Genomic DNA, 13,037 nt, shown 5'->3' on the forward strand with positions numbered 1-13,037 from the left:
TTCGTGTCGTCTTTCATCTGCGGCGCAATGAAGGAAGCCCGCGGCTCGCGCGAAAAGCCGAAGAAGACACAAGACGCGCACAATAAAGCTTCGACGAAGGAAATGAGAGGGCTGCTGCAGCGAGTATAATCCCACTTCTCTCTCTCTCTCTCTCTCTCTCTCTCTCTCTCTCTCTCTCTTTCTCGCTCTCTATCTTCCCAGCTACCTTTAAATGACTCGCGACGGCAGCAGTGTATAGGGTGGCCGCACACGACGTCGGCGCGAAAGAAACACCATGGCGGAGCGCGCGCGCGCATCGATGTAGGCTCTCTCTCTCTCTCCGTCTATACAGCCCCTCCCGTATGGCATCATCATATCAGAGCGGAGTACGCGAGAGAATGAGAGTTATGGCGCGCAATGGAATAATACACGGGAGCAGGCCTAACGCCGCGCATGATGTACCTCGAGCGTTTTGTACGTCCACAGGTGCGTTAAAGCTGCAAGGGCTCGTTTACGGGCCGGAGAGAAAGAGCGCATTTTTTATACATCGGACGAAAGCTACGAGTGCGCCTCGCAGTCCTCGCAGAAGCACACGCACAGGCGCGTCGGAGAGGGAGGAAGAGAAGTGTGCGTACTACACCTGCAAGCTACCTGTCTGGGCTCTCTATCTCGCTCGCTATGTGCGGCCAGCCCCGCTTCGGCGCAGAAAGTCGCTCGGCTTTCCGGTGGGGAGCTGCACGGAGCTTCGAGGCGCCACCGTCGTTCGAGCCCCGCAGTTCGATTGAAGACACCGGCCGGCGATCACGCTGCTGGCGGCCGCGCGCGACCGAGCTCTCTCTCTCTCTCTCCTCTCTTACTCTCCTCTCGTTCCGTGTCTCACCGAGAAGCCGAGTGAGCGGGAGATCCTTTTCTCTCTGCGAGTGTTTGTTTTCGCGTTCTGTGCTGCCCCGTCTTCACCGTCAGCGACTCGCAGGTACTGCACCGAGGAAGGAAAGCTCCGAGGAGAATCTCCCTGTGCCGTTGCAAGCTCGAGCCTCGAGAAAGAAACGTCTCTCTCCCGCGCGCGCGCACTCACACCCACATACACAGGAGGATCAAGCCGGCGGGCCATTTATTTAGACCTCCCCCGTCTTCGCTGCGCGCGCGCGCGTGCTATGTTATAGTACTACGTACACTACGTGGGAATGCCTCTCAGCTATGGCGGCGCGATTTATCGTTCCGGAGTGCGGAGAAGGAGCCGCCGCCGCCGAGGTCCGATACAGGGGAAGAGAGGACGAGCATTCCTTCGCTCGACGCATCGTTGGAGAATAGCGGCGATAACCGAGGCCTATTATGTGTGTGTGTGTGTGGGGGGGGGGGGGGGGGGGCTGTGTGGAGCGAGTGTCGTCGTCGGGGTGTGTTTCGTGCTTTTTTTCTGTTAACGGAGTATGTGGAGAGGAACGATTAGCCCACTGGAGCGTCTCTCTCGCCGTACGCCGCACACCCACACACACGAGGTTCGCGCGGATCAAAAGAGGGAAGCTGTGCGACGTTAAACCGCGATCGGAGCCGTAAAAAAGCTCTCGGTTTTCGTTGATAAATAAAGCTCTCTCTCTCTCTCTCTCTCTCTCTCTCGATCCTCAATTTTTCTCGTTTTTTACGCGCGCGCTGTCCGAGCGATGGGATTCTGGGCAATCAAACATATAACGCGACTGTATAATAAAATCACTCGAATAACAGGAGCTTTTATCGTCGTGTTTTATGACTGGTTTTTTTTTACGAGCACCGCGCCGAAACTCCCAATGGCTCGGGCAATTCCGTAATTTCCCGGTATCTCGCGTTTCGCCCGATGCGTCGAGTATTTGCTAATTAACTCCGACGATATGGGGGTCTCCTTTCGCCTATTTGCGCGAACGAATTCTCCGATGACGAGGGTACCTATGCATGCATCGCGTATGATAAAAGTCAACAGCTTCTCTCTCGGTCGCTGACTTCGAATTGCTAAACACACTGGATAGACGCAGGCCCTCATTGAATTACCCGCGCGCCTCTGCTCTGTATAAAGTATCTCCTTACGCGCCTTGGATTTGTCCGGGGGAACGTCGTCGCGGGTATATAATATCCGATGTCGCGGCCCACAACTCGACACCGCCGAAATTCAAGGTGTTTAGCGCGCGCGTCCTCGCCGAGCGATTTCCGAGTCCCGCGACGTGAAATTACAGCGTTCTTTTTGAGCGCGCAAGTCTTGGGTTACTCGGCTGACGGGAGAAACTCGAGAGAGCCGTTTATTATTATTGGTCCTCCTTGTGTCCATATTCGGTTTCGCCGACGGGGACGAGCCGAGAAATTGTTTTTTTGAAGTTGCCGGATATCGATGTACATCGTAATGTACAGGCACTTATTCTCGTAATTATGGCGATTAGCGTTCGCGCACTCCCGACGACGAGTGCTTTCGTCGGATTCTCGCGATCTCGAGGTCTCTAATAACCCATCGGAAATTTCAGCGAGGAGAGGCTTTTACGCCCGCGTTAAAATTGAAACTTTGAGTTAATGGCCTGCACCTCTTTCGTATGTAGCAAGGAATCTTTCTTTTCGTTTTTTTTTTTTCACAGACACTCGCTAATGGCCGCTCGCTGTATTCACCGTGAAAATCCAATCCCGTCGAACTTAATGATTCACATAGCTCTCGCGAGCGCGGTCCGACTTCAATTTTCGCAAACGCAGCGTCCATTTCCTTCTGCGCCCCTGTATTCGCCCATCAAAACGTTTCTGGCCGTCGCAATAATGAACGCTCCGCGGGCCAGCTCGATTTTTTCCGCCGCGAAAAAAAGAGCCGTCCGGCCAAACAAACAACAAAAGCCAGACGTACGGCTGAGAGAAAATATCCATTTCCCAAGCGTTTACGTGGCCGAGGTGTGTGCCTGTGTCTGTGTGTGCGCGAAGGGTCATGAATCAACGACGGAATAAAATCGCGATTTTCGCGTGACAGAGTGTACGCATACGTGTGCAGGATTTAAACACAGGGAGAGGGAATAAATTCGTCGGTACTCCCATCACGTTTTCATGGTCCGCTGCGGTCTTCGTTAGCGTCGCCGAGAGGTAATTGCCCGGCCGATGAATCCGTTTATAATAAGTCCGTTTACGCACTCGAGCTTCCGTCTCGTCCAGACTATACGATATACAACACCGAGCGAGCGATCGATAGCCGCGAGAAACGAGGCGAAAGAAGGACGTTGAGTATATACGTACACACAAGCAGCAGGCGGCGCGTGGGCGAAAAATAAACCAATTATAATTACAGGGACATCCGTCTAAATATCCAGGCATCGCCCCGTCGCCGTCGCCTGCTGGTGAGAGAAGGAAACTTGCCCGTCTTGTTCTTCCCGGAAAATTGGATTCCCCGCACCGGTAGGGGAAGGGTCCGAGTGTAGCAGGCAAGTTTGGGAATCGTCATCGCCAGCCAAGTTTCGCCCTTCAAAGCGCGTGCCGCGAATATCAAACGTAAACGCGCGGCCGAACTTTCGTGACCTATGCGCGTCTTTCACGCGACGAACAGGCGGAGCTTTATCGCCCGCTCGTCACGATCCGCTATACAGTCCAGAGCTTTCGGGACTAATGAATTCTCTTCTGCATTTTACTCACGAAGATTCTCCTCGGAGCCGAACTCGCTGTCTGCGAAAACAATGCATCACATAATATACGAGCTAAAATTCCTTTCAGCCCAGCCAGGTTTCAGGCAACAGCGTCGTGCATACGCGGAAAAGTGTCAGTGCGCGAGTGAATAAGCGTAGAGCGGGCCGCGGCCCCTGCAAGCTTCCCCGATGAGGCTTGATCCGCGCGTGTGAGAATCCGCCGCGAGACAGAGAAAGGGATAGAGCTATAGAGCGAGGAGCCGAAGGATCGGTGCATTCTCGGAGTGTATGTGCGAGGGTCGACACGATGGCCGGACACTATAGCCGTTGGCTCGTCCTGGCAGCTATGAGCTGCTGCTGCCTCCTGCAGAGCATCGAAGCTGTTGCCCTCACCACGACCAGTGACAAGGACGCCGATTTGGCCGAGGAGAAGACCAGCTTCGAAGCCGCTTTTCAAGGTAGGATATGCTGTTTTTGTAGATACTTTAGTCGTTGATCGTTCGAACCGAAATGACAGAACCAATTATACGAATGAACGCGATACACGGCAGCCCGAAGCTCTCGAAACAATCGAATCTTTGAGCAACGATTTGGCGGAAAATAAGCTCGCGATCAAAGGCGCTACTCGCAATAAAGCTCCGCGCGCGCGCGCGACACTGCTGTTTTAATTTCCTCGCACGCGCGCGCACGCGAGGTTTTAATTGCGCCGCAGTTGCAGCAGCCGCTTCATATATGAACTTGAATACGGCTGCAGTCCACGCACACGTGCAGTAGTCGCGGTCCGAGTTTGGTCGGACGATGAAAAGAGCGTATTGCTCTCCCTCCGAGTATAATATAGAGGATAAAAATTCCTAAGCGCGCCGCGGAGTTTATTACACCTGATAGAGCGACTTCCTCTGCGCAAGTTCACGGCCGGGGTTCCGGTATTCATCACAGGGCATTATGCGAGAGATCCCGATGATCGGGACGCTAAATTTTACGACCACTGCGCGCGCCGTTGAATCACTCGACGAGCTCGCGCGCGTGTGTGTGGGGGCTGCTCGCCTAATAGAGCCACCCGCACTTGGGGACTCTGATCGCGTATGCGCATCGAGGACATATTTCGATAGTATACAGCCGTTTGCGCGACGAGTCGTTAATCGCGATCACAGTCGTCGTCGAAATCTCTCCGAAGCCGGATCGAAGCACACAAATTACACGCAGATGCATGTTCTCGCTCCGGCGTCCAGTCTCTGCGGCCGCATCTAAGGACAGCGGAGAGCACAGTCCCGACGCTCGCATTAATGCTAATGGTAAACTCCTGCGCGGCGCGGCGCGGGTCAGGCTCAATTTGCTAATGGCCAGAAAGCAATTAATAACGCTGGCGGCGGAGCTTTGTGCCGCGAGGCGGCGTATCGCTCGGCCGGCAGGCCAGCCGAGAGTCGTTACGTTAAGAGGCCCTTGACGTGTGCCTAACAACGCTAAAAATTCCCGCGATCGTTATTATTCCCCGGCGTTCGTCAAAGAGGGAGCTTGCAGTCGCGGAGCTTCAATTAAAAACATCGCGCGCGCGAGCTTTGCCAAAAATCTTTGAATTGAAAAAAATGTACACGTTTTGTACCGGAATTCGATTTTTTAGTTGCTGAATTTTCGAGCGTATCCAACGTTGAACGGAGCTCGACTGGAAATTAAAATACGCGTATACAGAGGAAAGAAATTATTATAATTGAAACGTCAGTCCGGCCAAAATCGGCTTGACGTATACCCGTTGTGTATAACGAAGTCGAAAAAATCGCAGCTCTCACATCCGAGAAACAAAGTTCGCGTTAACTCCAGCAATTGGAATCCGCGACGACTCTTCATCCCCGAGGCAACGACACTCGCGACGCATCAATCGTCGCTAAAAGCCGAATTAAGGAAAGTCAAATATTACGCACGAGCGCGTGGCCTCCTTCTGGCTTAAATCTCCGAAATAGATTTCTCATCTCGTCGAAGTTACATAATCTGAATTTATACGTTCGAGTTTAATTAGTCGCGACGACGCGTCTAGACGCGATTCGTTGAATTTATAAGCGTGATAAGCTTTTAAATAAGCCCGAATTTGCGTGTACAAATTAATGAAACATCAACCGGAGTAAAAAAAGCTCCGGCGCGCGGGGATCCGCGCGATGAAAAAATAGTAGATACTTCGGTGCCTGACGTGTACAAATAAAGCGTAACAGCTGGCCGTCATGTAAAATTCTGAATTTTTTATCCCTCGGCTTCCGAACGGAAAAAAACAAACGTCATGTATAATCCACGGAGAGCAAAGGGGAACGCGATCGGCGAAAATCTGATGCGCGACGCTTTTGTGTAACCGGATACTCGCGCCGAATATCAACTGTCGTGCAGCACAACTATTTAAAAATGAAAGCACCCGAGGCGCAAAGAAAGAGCCGCAAGCTCTTTCCGGCAGACGCGCGAATTTTCAATTTCATCCTCGTTTCAACTTTCCATTTTTCAATTTCGCGCCCAGAGTAAGATAGAGAGAAGTGCAGCTGCGCCGTATCCGTGTGCTACACGAGTCTACGACAAGGTACTCGTCCTCTCCTCTTCAATTTCTCCTCCCGTCTTTCTTTGAAAATGTCCTCTCGGCTGCAGAGTCGCCGCTTTGTCTCGAGAGGAGTAGTCGTCGTCGCGTTTGCTCTTTCGGCCCTGCCCCGTTATTCATTTTGATTTTGTTGTTCGCGTGTCTCGGCTGAAGAAAGTGAGAGAGAGAGAGAGAGAGAGAGAGAGAGAGAGAGAGAGAGAGAGAGAGAGAGAGGGATGGGGGGGAAGGGAATTAAATAAGTAAATATCTGTCTGGACGCGCGCGAGATTTTCCTCGGGCGCTCGACACAATTCGAGCTTATTCACGCGCGGTCAGACTCGCGCTATTTCTCGCCCCCTCTGCTTCTTTTTCTCGCTGTCGGATTCCGCGAGAGCTTCTCGTCGCGGAGGAATGCCCGAGAAATGCCGAGCGGGCTAGTTGCGCCGCTGGCTTTATGAAGCTCGGCTGCCCCACCGCGCGTTATGGAGTGAATTCGTTTATTGGCTGATGGACCGACACGGCAGGCTCACGCATTGGCTTTTCGAGACGGATATATTCTTATTTATCTCGAAAATCGCGGACCTTAACGAATTTCCCTCGGCTGCTAGAATTCGGGATCGCCGAGAGAAAAACAAAACGAAAAACGCAACAACGAGAGACGACCGGGTCGATGATGCATAAACACGGCGCGAGGATTGAAATTGCGCGACGTTTAAGGGGCCACACCACCTTTGAAATTAAAATCAAAATTTTTCATTAAAAATTTATAAATACTTATACATATAAATGAACCAAATTTTTATTACATTCTTAGACATAATTACCTTTATTTTGATGGTTTTAGACCTTCTATATACCTCTATAATACCTATGTATAGTAGGGAGTTCACAATTCACTTACCGTAAGATTCAAAAGGAACGAATGGCCCAAATGAGCTCAAACTCAAAGGATCAAAGGATATTGTTTAAAAGTACATTAGTTATGGTATGAATGAGGGGATTTGGTTTAAATTTCATAGAAAAAAAGTTACATGATAGTTATGTTAAAATTAATCAAACATTGATAAAACATTAGTAATATGCTTATAAAACTTTTTCTATGAAATTTAAACCAAATCCTCTCATTCATACCATAACTAATGTACTTTTAAACACTATCCTAGAGTTTGAGCCCATTTGGGCCACTCGTTCCTTTGGAATCTTACGGTAAGTGAATTATGGACTCCCTACTATACATAGGTATTATAGAGGTATATAGAAGGTCTAAAACCATCAAAATAAAGGTAATTATGACTAAGAATAGTAATAAAAATTTTGTTCATTTCTATAAATATTTATAAATTTTTAATGAAAAATTTTGATTTTAATTTCAAAGGTGGTGTGGCCCCTTAAATAGGATTTCCCCTCGAGTGAAGAATTCCGGCACAGAGCCGCGGGAGCTTTATTGAACCGCGCGCAGGACGACGAGACACGCGGATGACGCAACGGGGTCGCTTTTTCATAACTCTCTTCTTTCCGCTCGGCGCGTAAGATTCATTTTCCGAAGTATATCCATCTCGCCACTGGGTTATTCCGACTCTCCCGCAGCTCTGTATATAAATCGAGTCCCATTTCGCTCGAGGCAGCGGGAGAAACGCGCGCGACATCGGCCTGTATATATACGCCCACGTTTATATTTGCATTGAATTACTGGAGACAACAAAAATCTCAGCTGGCGGAAAAACAATGGGTCGCGCGAGAGGCTCCCTGAATGTTTTGACTGAACTCGCGCAATTAGAACAATGCCTGACCGTATAGGGCGACGACACTGCCGCGATGTACCGTTGTATATATGGCAGTACTGCAAGCTCGCTCGTTGGGGAACAATGAAAAATCGCGAAATCACAAAAGACGGAGCGCGCATAAAGGTGAATTATCCGGCCGACGGAGCATTCGGCGCGGCCCGAGAATGGAAGAAGCGATGTATTCGAGGGACGTGACTCGCGCGAGAGGGAGAGCTGCTTCGTAAATTACGCCGGCGCGCGAGTTGCATTCTTCGGAGGAGCTGCTTGGAAATTAAATCGGGTATATGTACGTTTCGAGATCGCGCGAACGCGATTATCATGCGGCGACGTTGCTTGTATAGTGTGTACGTACGTTTGGTAATTTCAAACGGTCGTGATTAATGGCTGGAATATAGCTGCGCTATGAATCAATGTCCGCGGCAAATCTTCCGTTTCTTTTTTCAGCCGAGAGAGAAAGAGAGTATAATGATAGATCTTCGTGCGCTTTGCGCGCCCTCATTTTTCTCTCACCTGCGCGAACGCGCCGCTTGTGCCGTACAGCGTCGTAGTCGTCGCCGTCGTTACTCAAACTTTTCATGCTTCTTTACTGCGGTCTTTCTCTTAGATCGTATATATACACTGGGGTATGTACGACGTGAAATTACGATGGTTCTTTCGTGGCCGAGAATTTATTGTTCCGAGATCGCGCGTGTGTGTAGGTTGGGAAATGGACAAGCTGAATGTGTATACGCCGGTGTATTGTTTAAATTTCGAAGGCTCAGGTGTTATTTTGTTATTGAGTATATAGTGGGTAATGCAAATACGCCGCTCATATAATTAGAGACTGGCGTCTCTGTTTCGTTGTTAATCAATCCCTGATGTTTATTTCGTGTTATGTATAGCGTATAATTATGTTCTGTTGCCAGCGACTCTCCAACCATAATTTAACACATTAAAGTTTCGCTTATAATTCAATTCAATTTCAACTCGTAAATGATTCCCTCCTGTGTGCAGGCATCACCGCACAATAAAACGTGGCACACAACAGAGTTATGTCGAACTGATACATAACAATGCAGCGTCTGCAGGCTGATTCCAGCCGTTAATAGGATCGATCGATGCGCGATACAAGAGAGCCTCGAAGCTCCGTACGGAGCAGAAGGAAAGCACGCGGAGCAGAGAGAGAGAGAGAGAGAGAGAGAGAGAGAGAGGGAGAGAGAGAGAGAGAGAGAGAGAGAGAGAGAGAGAGAGAGAGAGCATATAGTAGCGCAGGGTAGAACGGAGCAATTACAGCGTTGTTACAATACGCCGGCCCGGCGCGTAATTTATGTAATGCATAAATACGCAAGCCTCGGGACTCCATCTCCGTGAGCACAGCGCTATTTTGGCAAAGCCCATTAATCTTCACTTTATACGCCGTGCGCGCGCGCGCGCAGCTCCGTAGGGCTGATCTTGACAATTAACCGGAATCTCTGACGAATAGCTCCAGCGCGCAGCGACTAATTGTCATTAACGACGGCTTATTCGTTCTCGCCATCAGAGCGGCGTCTTATAGGCTCGTTGTCGTGGGTGCATGAATCGCGCGGTTAATCCATAAATCATGTTCGGAATGACCTCTCGTAGATTGCGCGAGTTTTCCCAGCCGTGTAATAAAACGTGCGTGCGCTCCTCACACGCGGCCGGAATATTCCACGTACGCGGAATAGCTGCAGCGGCTCTTTAAATCGAGGCCCGGCAGGTCTGATCTCGATATTGGATAATAAAATAGCTCGTTCTCGGAGAGCAGCGAAGAGGACAGAGAGAGAGAGAGAGAGAGAGAGAGAGAGAGAGAGAGAGAGAGAGAGAGAGAGAGAGAGAGAGAGAGAGAGAGAGGGACAGAGTGTATAGCCGCGTGTACGTGTGTACACGCAGCCGACGGTATGTGAAATTGATATCAACGGCCTGGCGGATCTCTGCCCGCGAATAATACCTTCTGTTTGCCGTTATACGTGATACGGACTCGCTGCAGGCTCTTATATTGCCGATGCGGCCGAGGAAATTTTCCGATGCTTCGTTCGATGTACTTGGAATGTGACGCTCGACCATTGAGCTTTCGAGGAGGCTGATAGAATACACGTTGTTGGATCTATTTTACGTTAGCGAGTCGCCCAAGAACTATATAGCAATCCGACGCGAATTAGATTCTCGAGGAGGGACGCGCGCTTCGAAATATGATCCAATCGTAGCGAGATTAAGACTTTTTTCTACCCGAGATCCCCGTCCAATCGCATTACGCTATTTCGCATTATTGGAAGAGGATCGCTTTATGGCTTCATATAGGTCGTGTGTGTGTGTGTGTGTGCGTGCGTACGTGTGTGTGTGTGTGTATATGTACACACAATGAGACGCTATGAAATAGTGGCGTTATAGATACATTGATCCGCGTAAAACCTACTTTCGAAAGCAGATACCCGACGTCCTCCTCCGGATCTCGCTGCTGTATCTACTTATTGTTGAAACGAAATCCGAATCGAAGCTATAATTTTTAAAGTTAATGAAAAAAAAAGACTCTGGATCGAAAGAAAGTTATCTCACCCATCAACGACACCAGCCGCTGATAACGCACGGCGGACTAGAAGTCGGTCATGAAAGGGACGTTACACTTTGCACGCGTACACACAGCGCAGCCGGTCCGCCGAGAGTAATTGCCCGTAATAATCGTTTTACCGCCTATATACGGCAGAGTAGCCTGTAGGGACTGGAGAGTGAGAGAGATGAAAAATTATAATTTCTGCCGAGAGAGCCGCGAGCGCAATACTGATGCGCACTATCCTACGCTACTTTTACCTTGCCGAAGGGGGTTTACGCTGCAATAATGGGGATAATGCCTTTTTTACGGGAATATTTCAGCGGGTAATTGTCGAGATTATGCCGTCGAGTTCCGCGAGCTTGGCGCGTTTATGTTTCGGTTTACGGCTGAGCTTCGCGCAATGGCACTTGTATTACCGGCCGAAAGCTCGGGTGAAGTTTTTCAGATTGAATCGTCGCTACGCGCGAGCTTTGAATAAATTACCCACTGTGCGCGTTTCGTAGTATGGACGAGGAGAGGAAAAGTGCTCGGTACACGTGAAACGTTGAAGGGGTCGCCGAGGGTAATTAGTCTTTGATGCAGCCGGACTAAAGGAACTAGACGCGAGACTTTATAACGACGAATCGATAACCCTCCGAAGCGGGAATGAATATATGTATACTTGAAGAAATGATATCATCGGCTCAGACGGTGACCCAGCGACTGCTCGTTAATTTTGCATGAAAAATTGACCTCCGCTTACACCGGATGTGTGGGCGACCACGCAGACGGATTTTTTCTCGTCCCGTCTTGATGATTATTCTCGGCCTTCCTTCCATCCTGTCGTGCATATTTCAACGAGCTTTTTCCCGAGATCATATCGATCCGTTCGAAATGAACAATCTTGGTCCATATCCGTCGGGAAAAAGCCAGAGTCACCGCGAGAGCTGCATACGCGGCCGCAGACGCTGTCGGCGCAAGGGAAGACAAGCCCCTGCTAGAGTGCTGCTTTCCCCTCTATCTCTCTCTACTATATACATGATATAACCACCTAGGAAGTTTCTAATGGGTTCCGGGCGATGGATTAGGTGCGCGAAGCCCCGGGCACGGACTCCGAACCATCCCCCGCAAGCTTCGTTATAGGTGTCTATAACGACGAGAGGCACAAAACTTCGGCCGGAAGGGCGGGGTGTAGCGCGCGAGCGACGCGTTTTGCCGCTGAGACGGCGATTCGAATTTTGAATTTCGAGTATCGATCCCGCATCCGACCGTAGCCGGCGATTACCACTGAAACGTCGACAACAAAGTCACCGTGTGCCCATAGTACCATACCTACCCCTCTATCTGTGTGGATGCACAAAGCGCACGACTAGGGTACGCCAATCTCCCCCTAGGCCCTTTGGAAAGCGGCTGTGAATGCAGCGCGCGACTGCAAAGTGATCTGCCTCTCTCCTGCGATATACACACACTGATGCTTCTGCCGCCGAAACTGCACGAATTAACGGCCGATGGAGCCAATTATCGGCCTATTGTTCTATCTCGCGATGCGTTTTCGCGCGCTCGCGCCCCCTATGGATACATCGAGGATAATATGTTGAGGAAGACGTTGTGTGCAGAGGTCAGGAGAGGATGTGCCCAAACAATGGGGGACTGGGCTAATGTGAAAAGTTCGCACACGGTATGTGGGAGCTTACATGCGCACCGGTTTTGATGCGCCCGGTTCGCACACATCGCAACGTCCGAACGCGATAACTCGCACAACGCGCGTCGGAAATAGAGAACTTTATTGCGAAGCGCTATATATATGTGAATTATCGGAGAGGGAGCAAAGTTTATTTTTGCGTTAGCTCGCCCGTCGCCTTTACAGCCGGACTGATTCCGAGCGATAAATTTCACGCGAAGGCGAGCTTTACGAGGCTAATGCGCGCGTAACATGACAGATGTCAGTCGCGCGCGCGTCAGCTCGATGAAATATTCATGAGGCTAATTCCGCCAAAAAGTCATCGATCGCCGCGCTCGCCGGCGCGTAGAGGTTAGTGGAGCAAGTGAATTATGCGGGAATTAGCGTGGAATTGTCTAGTTGAGCATAAGCAAGCATTTGGAACTTTAAATATTTATTTTGCGAATGTATAATTCTATCATCGCATAGCTCCAATATTTGTCTAAAAACAAACCCGAATTATTTCCCCGAAATATTCATTTCTCGAATTCGCCCACGCAATCAGGCTTCGCTACGCGTGCCTCCCTTTGTTGGTATAAACATCGCGAAAATGCTCACAGCTCACGGCCGAGTGCTCTGCTCAAACCTTTTATCTCGAGGCCCTTTCCTCCTTTTCCTCCTCTCGCGCGACCATACGTCTTACTTTTCCGTCTTTTGTGCGCGCGTTGCGTCGCTTCGCTCGGTTTTTCTCCTGATCTCTTTTATTTCTCGGCGCAGAGCCGCTGAAAAGTTCGCCCTCGAATCACGGCGGGACGAGCGAAGCCGTATCGCTGCCGTAGCCGAGAAGGAAAATTTTGCTTGCTGTATATTTGTATGTACACTCGAGACAACACTCGAAAATAATGTTCGGAATAACGGCGAATACATA

At 49.9% G+C, this 13,037-nt stretch overlaps 2 protein-coding genes across 3 annotated transcripts in view; one reads left to right on the forward strand and one right to left on the reverse strand.

The window, feature by feature from the left end:
• The window catches only part of LOC100116601, a 114,870-nt gene that overhangs the window by 42,242 nt on the left and 59,591 nt on the right, over positions 1-13,037 (reverse strand). The gene's annotated exons all lie outside the window — the stretch shown is intronic.
• The window catches only part of LOC100116467 (pikachurin), a 75,850-nt gene continuing 63,559 nt past the window's right edge, over positions 747-13,037 (forward strand). For both annotated transcript variants that reach the window (XM_031929851.1, XM_031929852.1), the window contains exons 1-2: positions 747-952; positions 3,679-4,048. In XM_031929851.1, the coding sequence (XP_031785711.1) occupies positions 3,898-4,048 (151 nt within the window). In that variant the 5' untranslated portion in view covers positions 747-952; positions 3,679-3,897. The remainder of the gene's footprint in view (positions 953-3,678; positions 4,049-13,037) is intronic.

This window comes from Nasonia vitripennis, chromosome 4 (assembly GCF_009193385.2).
Source record: "Nasonia vitripennis strain AsymCx chromosome 4, Nvit_psr_1.1, whole genome shotgun sequence".
NCBI lineage: Eukaryota > Metazoa > Arthropoda > Insecta > Hymenoptera > Pteromalidae > Nasonia > Nasonia vitripennis.